General features: G+C 50.1%; 6 protein-coding genes across 6 annotated transcripts, besides 3 other annotated features; 2 read left to right on the top strand and 4 right to left on the bottom strand.

The window, feature by feature from the left end:
• Nucleotides 1-1,085: 1,085 nt before the first annotated feature.
• On the bottom strand, nt 1,086-2,214 carry NFIA_114580 (RPC34 RNA polymerase subunit family protein; the record flags this gene model as incomplete). The annotated part of the gene is made up of 2 exons (XM_001262821.1): nt 1,086-1,887; nt 1,958-2,214. The coding sequence occupies 2 exons, from the start codon at nt 2,212-2,214 to the stop codon at nt 1,086-1,088; spliced, it is 1,059 nt and encodes a 352-aa protein (XP_001262822.1).
• A 478-nt stretch (nt 2,215-2,692) lies between these two features.
• On the top strand, nt 2,693-4,648 carry sti1 (Hsp90 cochaperone STI1; the record flags this gene model as incomplete). Its single annotated transcript, XM_001262822.1, has 4 exons — nt 2,693-2,757; nt 2,852-3,787; nt 3,845-4,436; nt 4,496-4,648. 4 exons carry the CDS (start codon nt 2,693-2,695, stop codon nt 4,646-4,648), a joined length of 1,746 nt encoding a protein of 581 aa, XP_001262823.1.
• Nucleotides 4,649-5,071: 423 nt separating this feature from the next.
• On the bottom strand, nt 5,072-6,325 carry NFIA_114600 (putative PHD finger domain protein; the record flags this gene model as incomplete). The annotated part of the gene is made up of 1 exon (XM_001262823.1): nt 5,072-6,325. One exon carries the CDS (start codon nt 6,323-6,325, stop codon nt 5,072-5,074), a length of 1,254 nt encoding a protein of 417 aa, XP_001262824.1.
• Nucleotides 6,326-6,504: 179 nt separating this feature from the next.
• Nucleotides 6,505-6,536: a microsatellite.
• Nucleotides 6,537-6,635: 99 nt separating this feature from the next.
• Nucleotides 6,636-8,126: a mobile genetic element.
• A 165-nt stretch (nt 8,127-8,291) lies between these two features.
• Nucleotides 8,292-8,323: a microsatellite.
• A 668-nt stretch (nt 8,324-8,991) lies between these two features.
• On the top strand, nt 8,992-10,697 carry NFIA_114610 (nicotinate phosphoribosyltransferase; the record flags this gene model as incomplete). Its single annotated transcript, XM_001262824.1, has 5 exons — nt 8,992-9,103; nt 9,163-9,246; nt 9,308-9,927; nt 9,983-10,418; nt 10,477-10,697. The coding sequence occupies 5 exons, from the start codon at nt 8,992-8,994 to the stop codon at nt 10,695-10,697; spliced, it is 1,473 nt and encodes a 490-aa protein (XP_001262825.1).
• Nucleotides 10,698-11,041: 344 nt separating this feature from the next.
• Nucleotides 11,042-13,312, bottom strand: NFIA_114620 (transcription factor domain-containing protein; the record flags this gene model as incomplete). Its single annotated transcript, XM_001262825.1, has 2 exons — nt 11,042-12,676; nt 12,734-13,312. 2 exons carry the CDS (start codon nt 13,310-13,312, stop codon nt 11,042-11,044), a joined length of 2,214 nt encoding a protein of 737 aa, XP_001262826.1.
• A 1,166-nt stretch (nt 13,313-14,478) lies between these two features.
• Nucleotides 14,479-14,737, bottom strand: NFIA_114630 (putative TOM core complex subunit Tom6; the record flags this gene model as incomplete). The annotated part of the gene is made up of 2 exons (XM_001262826.1): nt 14,479-14,532; nt 14,609-14,737. The coding sequence occupies 2 exons, from the start codon at nt 14,735-14,737 to the stop codon at nt 14,479-14,481; spliced, it is 183 nt and encodes a 60-aa protein (XP_001262827.1).
• Nucleotides 14,738-14,831: the final 94 nt, after the last annotated feature.

Here is a 14,831-nt window from a genome sequence, read left to right on the forward strand (position 1 = left end):
CAACTTGATACAGCTCGGAAGCCCGGGCATCCACCCATGGTTCTCAATAATGATGCGGGGGAAATCTTGCACCATAGCCGTCTATCCGCCTGAGGCATTAATCTACTCCAGGGCATCCACGTGTGTGATGAAATCGCAATCATACATAAGCCAGAGAAACCTGAAAATTGAGACTTGAGCCTGGACCCTGTGATGGAATGGATCGTGGAATTGAACAGAATAACTAATCTGGTTTCCAGGTCCATGCGCCGGATTTAACTTTGCAAGTTTAAGCTAGTTATGCGGCTAACGTATGGAGGTTTTCTGTTTCGATACCTAGATAGATACTGCGTAGTGATGCAGTGCTCAGATAGGGCTTACCACGTACTATGGTATGTAGCCTTGCACTATTACCTCTCTACAGTAAGACAGGATGTCTTCCCTTGACGGCTTCACTTGAGATAGCAGAGCACTCTGTGTTCTTCCACCCTTCGTGGGCAGCGACTTTGATGCCTTCATTTCTCCTGTGAATGGTCTTTCTCACTGATAATGATAGCGGTGGTGATCTCGAGCTTGTCGAGATTTGACTTGGTGAAGCAGTTGGTCTTGATGGATAAGTGGTTGTTGGCTGACCCCATGCTTCAACTCCAATATTCTTTGCCATGGCACATCAGCTTAGATGCGATTGACAATGAAGCACTTGGATGGTCATGGAGATGCTGGCGACTAATCGATGTCAATGAGATACTTCTACTGATGATGTTTGAAACCTTCAAGAATCAAGTGAGCTAGATTTTTTAGGGCTGTCTGATGCAAGCTAGAGCCAGAAGGATCTCCGTTTCGATGCATATCATACAAGACACTAGAAGAAATCATATCCTTAACTCTTATCTCATTCTCTAACCCCGAACAACTTGCTCATATCAAGAGAACAGGAGACCTTAAACCTTGACCAGTCCCGAGACATAAGAACGCCAACGCTATGCAGACAAAAATGACCTGGCGCAAGATGAGCGCGCTATAAATATGAAGTAAGAAAACAGAAGAAATAACGGGATATCAGCCGTGGGAGGACGATCATTGACGACGGAAGCTCGTGCAACAAGCTAAAATCCGAGGGCCTTTTGCAGCCAAGGATCGAAATACTCGCAGGTCTCCGGACTCACAGCGCCTCCAGGGACGCAGAGCTTGAAGACAGGGCATGGACCGCAGGGTACTTCGGTCATGCCGTTCGTGACCAGCTTGTCGCCCACGTCCTCCACATCACCCTCCGGTTTCCGATTCTTTTCCATTTTCACAGCTGCGGGATTCTTGACCGATTTGTAGAATTGACCATTGTTCAGCGCAACGAGCTTCTTGTCATAGCAGAGCATCTCCAGCAATTGTATGATGCTCTCCTCTCCGAGCCGGACTGGTGTGATCCCACTTTCGTTCACTGCCGCAGTAATCATCGCGACCGTCGGATAGCCCTGATAGCCGGCAGGATAAGGGAGATATTTCTTTTCACCCGATTCCTGCTTTACCGAGGCGCGCCCGTCGGCCGTTTTCAAGCGCTTGTTCCCGGTAGCAGGAACCTCATACCAGCTCTTCCGACTAACGGTATACTCGATGAAGCCAGCAACCGTACTGATAAAGTTCGCGTCCAGTACTCCGTCGGTAAACCAAGCACCACCCGTCACATCCTCACTCGGAGCAAGGCCGGCCAGCATATACATCTTCCGACTCGGAAACTTGACATTGTGGACACTCTTGATGTAACTCTTCCCTTCCAGTGATTTGAGGCAACGATCTAGAATAGATTTGTGTAAGTTAGTCCGATTCTGAATCGCACGGACCCAGATGCCGTTGCGTCCTGTCGAGTGGATGACATTGTAGACTAGACTCTCGTCGGGGCTGAGATTCTGAAGCCTATGCGAGAAAAGAATAGGACGTTAGCAGCCGTCCACATGGACTGGATGGTATCTCATAGGTGACATACTTCTCAGCATCTTCCCGAGAAATGATCTTCCATGCCAAACGATCATTTTTGCCCTGAAGCAGGCGAAACAGTTTTTGGTCAACAAGCAACTGTGTGCATTGCAGCAGAAGTGGTAGGTTATTCCTCTCGACGACACCCAAGCCCAGCAGGTCTTGTTGATAGAAGAGATGATCAGAGTCGTATCTCTTCAAACATTCGTCGTAAAGCTTAGATGCAAGCTCGTTGATAGAGCTGCCAGAGGGGCCTGCGGAGGCCATTTTTGAGCCGTCAGTCACAGAGAGAGAGAAATATCACCGGACAGCATTGAAAGTGAGCATTGTAAAATAAGAATAAAATAATCGAACTCCGATAAGCGACGCCAACGGAAAACAACCAGACAGAGCAACGCAGGATAGCACGCGCAAGGATAGATGCACGTCCTCGGCTGAGTCAAAATATTGTAGCAGCGTGACTAACCACTATGTAGGAAAATGCGGCGGAGATGTTATTTTTTTGTTCGGCGGTGTCTTCCCCTCAGCCCAGAAGGGTTTAGGGCCAGTGAAGCTCCAGAAGGCTTGGCATTAGCTTTGCCTCAGGCATCCATTGACTTCCTCGGAAATTTCCAGAAGCTCCAGCGGGTAGAGCTCATTAATATCGGCCCAGCTCTCTCTCGCTTTGTCCGTCATCTGCTGATTCTCCACCGCAATTGTTTCCAACCAGTTCCAGCGTACCAGTCCTTGACAAAAATCTTGCAGTATGGCTGACGCTTTGAAGGCAGAGGGCAACAAGGCCTTCTCTGCTAAGGACTACCCTACCGCTATGTACGTATTATATATTTATGCTACCCCGCTCGTCTGAATGAGGCTGCACGGGATTCACGAGAAGGTAGACTAACCATTCTCTGCACCGGAACAGTGAGAAGTTCACACAGGCTATTGAACTTGAGCCTAGCAACCACATTCTATACTCCAACCGGTCAGCTGTCTACGCTGCGCAGTCGGATTACCAGAAAGCTCTGGACGATGCCAACAAGGCCATTGAAATCAAGCCGGACTGGTCGAAGGGTTACAGCCGTAAAGGAGCCGCTTGCCGTGGTCTCGGAGACCTCTTGGGTGCTCACGATGCCTACGAAGAAGCTCTGAAGCTCGATCCGAGCAACGACCAGGCTAAATCCGGTCTCAACGCTGTGAAGAGAGCCATCGATGGAGAAGCTAGGGCCGACGGTGTCGACCCTGCCGCTGGTTTGGGTGGAATTTTCAACGATCCTCAGATGTTCCAGAAATTAGCCAGCAACCCCAAGACCTCCCACCTTCTTGCAGACGCCGACTTTATGGCGAAACTCCAGCGCCTCCAGCAAAACCCCAACAGCATGAGCCCGCAGGAGATCCAGGATCCCCGTTTCTTACAGGTTATGAGTGTGTTGCTGGGAATCGACATGAGCTTTGGAGCTCCCCCGGAGGCCGCTGGTTCCTCTCAGGCTGCTGCAGAAGCTGAGGAGGACGTGCCGATGCCCGATGCGAAGCCCGCTGCTGCCGAAAAGAAGAAGGAACCCGAACCGGCACCCCAGCCTGAGCCTGAGCCCGAGGATGAGGAGACGATCGCGAAGAAGAAGGCCCAGGAAGCTGGTGACGCCGAGAAGAAGATCGGCAACGACTTCTACAAAAAGAAGCAATTCGATGAGGCTATTGAGCACTACACCAAGGCCTGGGAGCTCAACAAAGACATTACATACTTGAACAACATCGGTGCCGCCAAGTTCGAGAAGGGTGATCTCCAGGGTGCCATCGAGATCTGTCAGAAGGCCGTTGAAGAAGGCCGCGAACTTCGGGCAGATTTCAAGGTCATCGCCAAGTGAGTTTTGCAGTCTTCGTCTCTTCGTCTGACTCAGCTAACCATTTGTCTTCAAAGGGCCTTCGCGAGAATCGGTACCGCTTATGAAAAGCTTGGTGATTTCACACAAGCTATTGAATACTACCACAAATCCCTCACTGAACACCGCACTCCCGATGCTCTCACCAAGCTCCGTAACGCAGAAAAGGCCAAGGACAAGGCCGAGAAAGAGGCCTACATTGACCCCGCCGAGGCAGAAAAGGCTCGCGAGCTCGGCCAGAAGAAGTTCCAGGAGGCGGACTGGCCCGGTGCTGTTGAAGCCTTTACCGAGATGACCAAGCGCGCTCCTTCCGACCCCAGAGGATTCTCGAACCGTGCCGCTGCCCTCATCAAGCTTATGGCTTTCCCCCAGGCCGTTCAGGATTGCGACGAGGCTATCCGCCGTGATCCCAAGTTCATCCGCGCCTATATTCGCAAGTCTCAAGCTCTGGTTGCCATGAAGGAATACAGCAAGGCCTTGGATGCCTGCACGGAAGCCGCAGAGCAAGACGACGGAACCCACACCCGTGAGATCGACCAGCAGCAGCAAAAGTGTCTGGAGGCTCAGTTCAGCGCTCGTGCTGGCGAGACGGAGGAGCAGACCATGGAGAGAATCCAGAACGACCCCGAGGTAAGTCACTTCAGCCTTTTTCATTAATTTTGGCGTTAGTTCTAACGTGCCGCAACCAGATCATGTCGATCCTTCAGGACCCAGTCATGCAGAGCATCCTCCAGCAGGCCAAGAGCGACCCTGCTGCCCTGCAAGAACACATGAAGAACGTCCAGGTTCGGACGAAGATTCAGAAACTCATGGCGGCTGGTGTCATCCGTCTCGGTCGGTAAACGATCCGGGCTCTCGTCACGGAGATATGATGGAAATGACCTGCCGATCCTCTTTTGCGAGCTTCAAAATTGTCCTTGCAACGGCTTACCGTTCCCTCAGAATATGTAATGAGGTGATGATGCATGTTTGTTGTACGCTCTAGTTAATCATGATATGCTATGAACATACCAGTGCTTCTTAATGCTTCTGTAACTCGAAGATTTACACCAAGTACATCCAAGCTCAGCCTACAGGGCCGCCTTAGAATTGTATTACATCAGTTGCTATCCCGTCAGGAAGAAGACAGTTAGTTCTTGCTATCGCACATGTCATAACGGTACCGATTCATGAAGGTACATGTGATGGGTATATGTACAGTGAAATAATAACATCGCATAGTGAACGCCAGACCAGAAAAATCAAGACATAACAGCAGAGACCAACTACTTGCCCAAGTTTGACTTGCAATGTGGGCAATACCAAGTTCCCACCGGCTCCCTTGTCAGACCAACACACTTCCAATGGAACCACTCGTAGGGACAATTGTCGTTATCACACGCCACCATGTCTCCATGACTGACACTGCGGCAGGTACAGTAGACCTTGGTATCCTCGTTGCCCTCCTCTTCCTCATCTTCCTCGTCAATGTCCTCATCCATGCGTCTAGAATCACTGGCGTTGGAATCCGAAGCCTCGGCACTGCTGAGGAGCGAATCGTCCTCATCTTCATCGCCGCCCGCCGCAGACGGGGACTTCTTGGCCGCACCGCTGAGCTTGACACGACCGCTCGCACTGGAGGAGCGTTTCGTCGCTTTACCATGGGCCTTGATCTTCTTGAGTTGTTGATGAGGCGCAACTTTCTTGGTGGCGGCCTTCTTAACTGCGCCTGTTGCGCGCGGCCCGGCGCTGCCTGCGCGACTGGAAGCCGGTGTGCCTACCTTGGGTGTGCCAGGGCCCAGGGATGACTGCCGGAGATTCGAGGACGCAGCGGGAAGAGTGCCTAATGAGGCGTTGAGCCGTCGACGCTTGTTCTCTACCGCTCCTGCCGATGATTCGCGTTGCCGGTGTTGGAAGTGGGTTGTGCCAGACGGGGTTGCTGGAGCTGAGCTGCGCGCGGCGCCTTGCGTGGCCAATGCCGCTGAACTTGTAGACCGCGCAAGCGACTGGTTGAGCCGTTGTGAGATGCCCAGTAACGAGTTGGTGTTGCCTGACGTGGGTTGGAGAGGGGAAGAGGTAGTATCGGCGGCGGTTGCATCGGGAAAGAAAATCTTGGGTGGATCGCGGTACTGGTCTTTGTTGTTGAAAAGGGAGGGCAGAGGCGGATCATTTGGAAGCACGCCATCGTTTTGTAGATCGCGTATCTTGACGTCCAGTTTCTTGATTTGGCGATCGAGCAGGATGCATGCTTTCTCGCTCAGCTGTATCTTCTCGTCCTGTAACTGTTGCGCCCTGTCCAGATTCTGTAGAATCACCTTCGAGTACTGCTCTTCTTTGGGGTTCGGCGTGAGACTGCCATTGAGTTTGATGAATTTCTGTAAACTGCTGTCACGAGAGTTGATGGTTGCGCGACAATCCTGGATGATCTTGTCCTTGGCCTGGATCTCTTCCATCAAGTGGTTGATTTCTGCTGGAAGATTCGCCACATCGTGAACGAACTGCTCCAACACGGAGGCACAGTCCTCGGAACCATGTGCCATGTGTGACTGTATTGTTGGGTCTGATTCTGATGAACCTATGCTGCGGTTTCGCGCAGCCTGTAGTCGATTTATGATCGATTGGGCTCGGTACAATGATCAAAGGTTGGTGGCGGAAGTAGTGACTTGCGGCCGGGTGTTACCGCCTACCCAGATAAGACGTTAGTTAGTTAACGTAATCGGACACCGAGCGAGACATGACACCGAGCGAGACACCCTTCAACCCCTGAAACCCTGCAACCACCAAATCACCATCGGATCCAGGTTTCCATCCAATATGGCATTAAAACAAACTGATTCAACAGTCGAATTAGAAGATCGCATATTACTTGCTGTCAAAGCATACCAAAATGGCCAGTTTAAAAGTATACGAGCAGCAGCAGCAGCATATGATGTTCCACATTCCACTCTAGCCCATCGAATCAAGGGTCGAAAAGCAAGGACTGACATACCAGCAAACTGCCAGAAGCTTAGCAGTCTAGAAGAAGCTTCCCTAAAGAAATGGATTCTGGATATGGATGAGCGAGGACTACCACCAACACATGCTGCAGTTCGCAAAATGGCAGATTTACTACTCCATGAGCGAAAGGGGGAAGCAGTCAGTGAGAGATGGATCACTAGATTCATCAAACGGCATGATGAACTTATATCCAAATACACTCGCAAATATGATTACCAGCGTGCAAAATGCGAAGATCCGGAAGTCATCAACCAATGGTTTAATCTTGTTCAGAATACTATAGTAAAATATGGTATTCTTGAACAGGATATCTACAACTTTGATGAAACTGGCTTTCAAATGGGTGTGGCCTCTACAGCAAAGGTTATTACTGCATCTCGTCACCGAACAAGCCGTGTACGAGCCGTACAGCCAGGGAATCGCGAATGGGTGACTGTCATTGAATCTATCAATGCTTCTGGATGGTCTCTCCCCCCTATGATCATCTTCTCTGGCAAGGTCCATCAATCTCAATGGTATCAAGACATCAACCCTGATTGGGTGATTGGTCTAAGTGATAATGGATGGACCAATAATGAGCTTGGTTTATTCTGGTTAGAAAAGATCTTTGAGAAGCATACTGCAACACGCACCCTAGGAAGATATCGGCTTCTGATTCTTGATGGCCATGCTAGCCATGAATCTGCGGAGTTTGATCTTTTCTGCAAGAACCATCAAATTGTCCCTCTTTATATGCCTTCTCATTCATCTGATAAACTGCAGCCTCTTGATGTTGCCTGCTTTGCACCACTAAAAGAGGCATATGGTGCCGCGGTGATGAGAAGCATCCAGAATGGCATTCATCACATTGATAAGGAAAACTTCCTTGATCTTTATAAAGAATCACGGAAGGCCTTATCATCCAAGAATATCCGCAGTGGATTTGAAGCTTCTGGTTTAGTTCCTTTGAATCCCCAAAGGGTGCTGGATAAGCTTACTATCAAGAATATCACCCCCCCAAATACTGCTTATGGACCTCCAGAGGGTGAATGGATTGCAAAGACCCCTTATACCTCTGCTGAGGTGCAAAAGCAGATGGAGCTTATCAAGCAGCTTGTGAACCGCAACTCCCAAAGTCCCCCAACTGAGGCTATCCGTCAGCTAGCGAAAGCAGCTGAAACTACCATGCATGAAGTTGTTCTATTACGGCACCAGGTAATTGAGCTTCGTGCAGCAAACAAAAGGCAAAAGTGAAAGCGCGCGGCCCCTAGATCTTATATTGCTACTGGGGGTGTCTTGACAGGGTCTGAAGGTCAGCAACTTGCTCAAGAAGCTCTACAGGCTATGGACTTGGTGGAACCAGTTTGTAAAAAGCGTGCGCCACCACGATGCAGTAACTGTCATCACATTGGTCATATTAGAACAAGCTGTCCCAGTAGAACTAGGTAATTCGAAAACTTTTGCTTTAATTTGACTGCGTGGTAGTAAGATATCTCATGGTTTTCGGCCTCGGTTAAAATCACGTTCAGGTGTCTCGCTCGGTGTCATGTCTCGCTCGGTGTCCGATTACGTTATCTCAAGTTTGCTGACTAATCTCGTACTGCTGGCCGAGCGGTTCTTTTTGCTTCTTCTCTTGTTGCGCTTCTACACTCCAAACTTCCATCGTCGGTACGATTCCGTCTGCGGGGGTTGTTTTTTGTTTATACACGGTTGTCAAACATGCAGTCCCTTTGTCTTTGTCGTCTTAATGGCAGTATAGGCCTCAATCCGTAAGATTGTTTGCTCTAGATCTCTTTGTCTGTCCAATCCTCAGCTAGATTCATGCACTTGGATGATTCATCTGTATAGACAAAGCCAATGAACTATGATTCTCTTTGTGCGCAACATTAGTAGGTACAATGCAACGCCATAGGGTATAAACCGCTTGATATCCCCGCATCAAGCTGTTCTCTCCCAACTTTTCTTTCTTTATCAGATGCAAATTGTGTCCATATGACGTCGCGTGCTCCATGACAACTACATAAAGGTGCAAACAGTGCAAACCGCTTCTTATTTCGTTGATTCCCCGCGCTGGAGGATTGACCGGCGAACAGCAACGGACTTTTCGCCAGCCCTATCTGATATTTAGTGACTTTGTGACGCATATCGCACGTTGAGATCTCATCTGGATGCTGAATTGCTGAGCCTTGTAAACTCAATTGAGGTGTGCAGGTCGATACAATTGTCCACGATGGGTCAAGAGACGACCCCTCCGTGCCCGGAGGGCATTTTCTCCCTTCTGGATACAGATCTGTATAAGCTGACAATGCAATGCGCTATTTTGAAATACTTTCCCGATATTCGTAAGTTTTTGATTCCGGACATACAGCCTAGAATTGCTTTGATCGAATTTCTTGCGCAGATGTTACATATGGCTTCACGAACCGTACCCCGGAAATGAAGTTGACGCGGGGTGCTTATAAATGGCTCCTGGAACAAATGGACAGTATGTGAATTTGTTCTACTCAACCTGCGGGATCTTGGTATTGACTCGTCGCCCTGGATAGGGCTTGCTAATGTCCGCGTGACCGACGAGGAGATTGCTTTCCTGAAGAAGCAATGCCCATACTTCAACCATGCCTACCTCCGATACCTGACTACGTTCCAACTCAAGCCTTCGGAGCAGATTGACATCAAGTTCACACCTGTACAAGACACGGGTAGCGATGACGACTTGGGAGATATTGAATATATGGTCAAGGGGCTTTGGGTTGAGACTATCCTTTACGAGATCCCACTCCTCGCCCTGACAAGTCAGGCGTACTTCATGTTCACCGACAAGGATTGGGATCATAGCAACCAAGAGGAAAAGGCCTTCCGCAAGGGCTGCACTTTGCTCGAGAACGGATGCATCTTCTCCGAATTCGGCTCCCGACGTCGACGCGATTACCATACGCAGGACTTGGTCATGCAGGGGCTATGCCGGGCTGCTGAAGAGGGAAAGCGACAGGGCTGGAAGGGTGTCTTGTCTGGGACCAGCAATGTGCACTTTGCGATGAAGTATGGCGTGACTCCCATCGGTACCGTGGCCCACGAGTGGTTCATGGCCATCGCTGCGATCACGGATGATTACGAGAATGCGAACGAGCTGGCTCTCCGCTACTGGCTCGGATGTTTCGGCGAAGGGGTATGTATCAGTTCCTTCTTAAATGATGCAGACAAGCCACTTATCATCATACTAGGTCCTCGGTATCGCCCTCACCGATACGTTCGGTACCCCGGCTTTCCTCGACGCCTTCCGGAAGCCGATCCCTCACCATACCAGCGCAGGTGTCGGCGCCGTCTCCACAATTGCATCGGGAGCGGGCACAACAAGCGAGTCGCAGCCTCAGAGTGAGGCCGAAACCAAACCCCCAATCACCGCTCCCCTCCACGAGAACGACTCCCAGCATTCTCCGAAGACATATGCGCAAGTCTACACGGGCGTCCGTCAGGACTCTGGCGACCCAACCTACTTCGTCAAGATGGTCCGCGACTTTTACGACAGAGAAGGGATCAAAGAGAAGAAGACTGTCGTGTTTTCAGATTCGCTCAACATCGAGCACTGTCTTGAGTACAAGACCATTGCCGAGGAGGCTGGCTTCGCCCCCATCTTCGGTGTCGGGACCTTCTTCACGAGTGAGTTCTGTCCCGTCTAGTCCCCAGTCCACAGCTCCACTAACCGTTCGACTTATAGACGATTTTACGAATAAATCTGACGGCAAGAAATCAAAGCCACTCAACATCGTCATCAAGATCGCTACGGCTAACGGCCGCCCGGCCGTCAAGCTGAGCGACAACATGGGCAAGAACACGGGCGACAAAAATATGGTGCAAGAGGTGAAGAAGAGGCTAGGATACATCGAGCAATACTGGGAAGAAGGCGATGAGAGCAATCGCTGGGCAAAGCAGAGATAGCATATGCTAAGGTACTGTTGTTTAACAGGCCGAAGCAGCTCTTGTACATCTTGTACATCGAGATACGAATCTGGGATAGATTGGAGGTACAACTAGACTTAGATAATTCATTCATGGCTGCTTGATTGTGTATATTGCTTATACAACAGCGACGAACAGGCTTTTTTGGATGATGCTCGATCCACAGCTACATACGACGGAACGAATAGTAGTAAAACATAATAAGTAAAAGTAGTCATGTACAATCCGACAAAGGGAACCATGGATATCACAAAAGTAGCATAATCCAATACACCGGCTCGAAAGGAAGTCAACAACGAAAATCATCATCATGTAGTGCGTCATTAATATGAATCAAGAGCCAGACCCAAATCCCTGTCCAAATCGCCAGTGATACCGCCATGGCTATGGCTTACCGAGCCCGTCTCGGGATACTCTGGGTTTAGCTCTGCGCCTCCGAGAAGTTCGTCTGCCCAGTCCACATCTAGTTCCGGGACGGAAGAGATATTCGGGTCTGGAGACGCAAAATCGGGGAAGGAGTCGATGTCAATGCGCAGCAGATCTGCAGGGATGAATGAGCTGATTGTTTGAGGGGAAGGGAAGTTGTTGAAGTGGTCGTCGAAATCATTCGTAGGGGTAGGTTGCTGTTGTTGATGGTTCGTGTGTTCGGGTTCGTTGTTCGATCGGGAGATTGAGGTGGCAATGCTAGCTCTGTTCGTCTGTAAGGACTCAGTGCGGTTCTCTTTAGGCTGCGCACCCGTTGCTCCCACGAAGGACCCTCGCCGATCTGGCGAACTATCCTCTGGTGAAAAAGCCGTATGCATGTTTGAATCGATGCTTTGTCTGCGCAATGGCGGTCCTGGGGGTTGCAGCTGGTCGATGCTAACGTTGCTGTATTCCATAATCTTGAGGAAAGTGCCAACACTATCGGACTGCACTTTGACTGCTGCCTCAATGTTGGCGACTTCCATGTCCGCGGCGGGATAGAGATCCCTCAGTCCCCGAAGGACCTGGATGCATCTCTGAAAGTGGTGAAGGCTGGTTTCTCGGACGGTGGGGTTGTTGGACATGATATTTGACAGGTGCGCCACGGCTGCTGGTATGATCACAGTGACACCAGACTGAGGGAGGAACCGAGTCAGATTTAACTGATTGAGCCCCTGTATAATGTGTGTGATACCTAAAGCTGCATCGTGCATCTTCGATCGCGCAGTTTGCGCTATTTCAAGGCGCGATTTGTCCGGATCCCGCCCATAAGCCCACGGCCTGTACAGCGCGCTTATGGTCGCATGATAGAGCATTCTTAGCATGGCGCCATGAAGGAGAAGAACGTCTTCTCCATCCTCGAAGTTGGTTTTGGATGCGGGAATGTATTGCGCATCCTTCGGCAGGGCGCTGAGCCACGAGTCCAGTCTTTGGCTGCATCGAGCCAGCTCAGATTCTGAGGCCTGCCGCGGGACAAGCGTAATGGTGGTCCTATTGGTCACACCGAACTGGCATTGAGAAGTTGTGTATTGCGCGAATAGTACCCGGCCAATGCTCTGGCAAAGCTTAGCTTTTTCAATGAACATAGTCGCTAGACGCTTCTGGTGGGACACATCCTCCAGTTGACGGCAGCGAAATATCTCAATCACGGACGGATGGAACGGTTCAAAGTCAAAGTCGTCCAGTCGCAACATCGGAACGCTACTGGTTCCTTCATTGATCTGGGTTGGTCGCCTTAACCCCATGGCAATAAGACGGTCTCGACAGTACAAGCTCCACCACAGGCGGACCCGTAACCGTTTCATTCTGGGGTCCATGTCGGATGTGGTGGGGTCTCTGTTCAATCCTATTGAGTGGGCCTGCGTGTTGCATATTCCTATCCAATCCCAGATGTCTCTTTGTGGGTTGTTGACGTGGTCCGACCAATATGTCATTAAGAGGAGCGTCTGCAAGATGGCGATTCGATCTTCTTCACAGTCTAGCGAATAGAGTAACTGGCGTAAATGTTAGACACGAACGGGACCTTCACCCTTTCCTGACAGCGTACATACCCTTAATCGTTCATAGAAAGCATTCCGTGCACTCTTTCGTGTCGTATAACCAGCATCTTGCAGATGTTTGAAATCCACAAACGCCGTGGCAACAAACATCACGGCCTGAAACAAGAGGAGGCTAATGTTTCCTTCCGGGTCATTTTCTGCAACGCATCGCAGGAACTCTTGCAGGTTCAGAACCGGCATGAAACTGTGCACCCATTGAATATAGCATCGTAGTAGCTCATTCCGCAGTCCGGTCTCGGGAATCGAAAGTGCACCTCGAAATCTCAGAAACTCCAGGTCCTCCGATGATATTCGACTGGGAAGTGGCTTTAGAAAACGCGGTTCGTCATCAAGGATCGCGATGAGAGGGTCAAAATCCGGGTCAATAAGATCCTGTACTGTGGAGACCATGTTGGCCAGCGGAAGGGTATGCTGCACCGCGGGATTCCCGGCTGTTCGCCGACCTAGCGACGGTTTGGAGTCGAAGAGCCATGGCGTGCGGGCATCATATCCCAGAAGGTTGCTCTTTTTGGCGTTGGGGTTCTCTGCGTCGATGTCTACGTTAGACAGCTTGCGCTTGGTGGTTACCATCCTGATGGAGGTAATTTGGATATGGCTGCGCTTGCAGCAAAACGATGTAATCTGATATACATGAACCGGGTATGAGCGGCTAGATAAGAATGAAGAAGGGGATCGATGGCCTTGTCTGTGTTCTAGGTCTGCACATGATCACTTCCTGTACAGCTATTTCCCCGGCCAAGGGAGTAAAGCGGTTTTCGGAGTTTGTGCGGGGTTTTTGCGGGGATACGATGCCTCTGGCGTCTTGGCGATATCAATGTCGAGTTATTGGTCTAGACCAATTGGTTCATTCTTCAAGATTCAAGGGAGCGCTGCAGAAAAGATAGCAGAGGATACAAGCCTATGCGTCCCAATGCTTGTACAATCATATTCGCTGGCCGCTCTGACAGAGGCGTTGGAACACTGCAGGGAATGTTGGGATCATTTGCTACCAGATAACCGGAGGCCCCATCACTCTTCACAGTCAGGAATCTTATCCTGGAGAAGGCAATGAAGACATGAAGATGTCAGTTCACTGATGTTCCTGGTCACAACCAGGCAGCAATGCATCTCCTCTCCAGCAAACTCCCCTTGTCGTTCTACGGACATGCAACCTCCAGCTTACTTTCCCAGGAACTGCGGGTCAGATAGAAAAGGTGACAAGCAGCCAAATGCACAAAATATCATATGCAATAACAGATCGCATGTAGTTAGACGGAGACGGGGGGATGCGCAACTGATGAGCGTCGAATAAGCGAACCGCGCTGCTCGAGGATCATGTTTCGAAGCGAGTTTGCTCTCCTTTGATGCGAATTTGCTACTTGTGAATGATTTTTTGAGTTACCAAGCAAGATCAGACAGCACAGCCCTCGCACCACGATGTCTATCAGAACGCCATTTGATATTCAAAGCAGAAGCAGAGTGATCCGAAATATTCACCCAAAAGACGTATGCCCACCAAAGCACAGATTATAGTACATGTAGCCGTTACATCAAGGCCGGGACAAAATATGATAGAAATAAAGCGGTCTCATCCCTGTCATGATCGAGTGGGTTGTCGATAACTCTGCGGCTTATTCCGGAGGTCTCGAGCCGCCGATGTCTAGATTTCATCGGAGTTTGTTCACAGACTGTCCCAATCAGTTTCTGTACCAGAATGGCGTTGAGACGTCTGGAAGGTATGGGTAGTATGCTTCGACTTACGGAGGGAGGAGGAACTCGCTGAGGCTGCTGTGAAGGAATGCAACGCCGGCCTAAGGATCTCGAGCGTTAGCCGTGATCCTTCCTAGAAGGCTTTTAAAAAAGAACCTTAGGATAAGAGGCACTTACACCGAAGACAAGAAGGCTTCTGACGATGGTGGCATTCTCGGGCGCGGTCAGCTCTTCATATGCAGCTCCGAAGAAGCCCTTCTGGGGGCGACCGGAGCTGGCAGCAACGACACGCTGGTTGGGAGCCATGATGTGATCTGAAGGTGAAGATGGAGATTTTCTAGTGTAATAGCTTAGAATAGGGAATGGCGATCAAGAAGCAGACGTTAGAGGGTAATTGATG

The sequence above is a fragment of the Aspergillus fischeri genome, genomic scaffold (genome assembly GCF_000149645.3).
Source record: "Aspergillus fischeri NRRL 181 1099437636259 genomic scaffold, whole genome shotgun sequence".
In the NCBI taxonomy this organism is placed as follows: Eukaryota; Fungi; Ascomycota; class Eurotiomycetes; order Eurotiales; family Aspergillaceae; genus Aspergillus; species Aspergillus fischeri.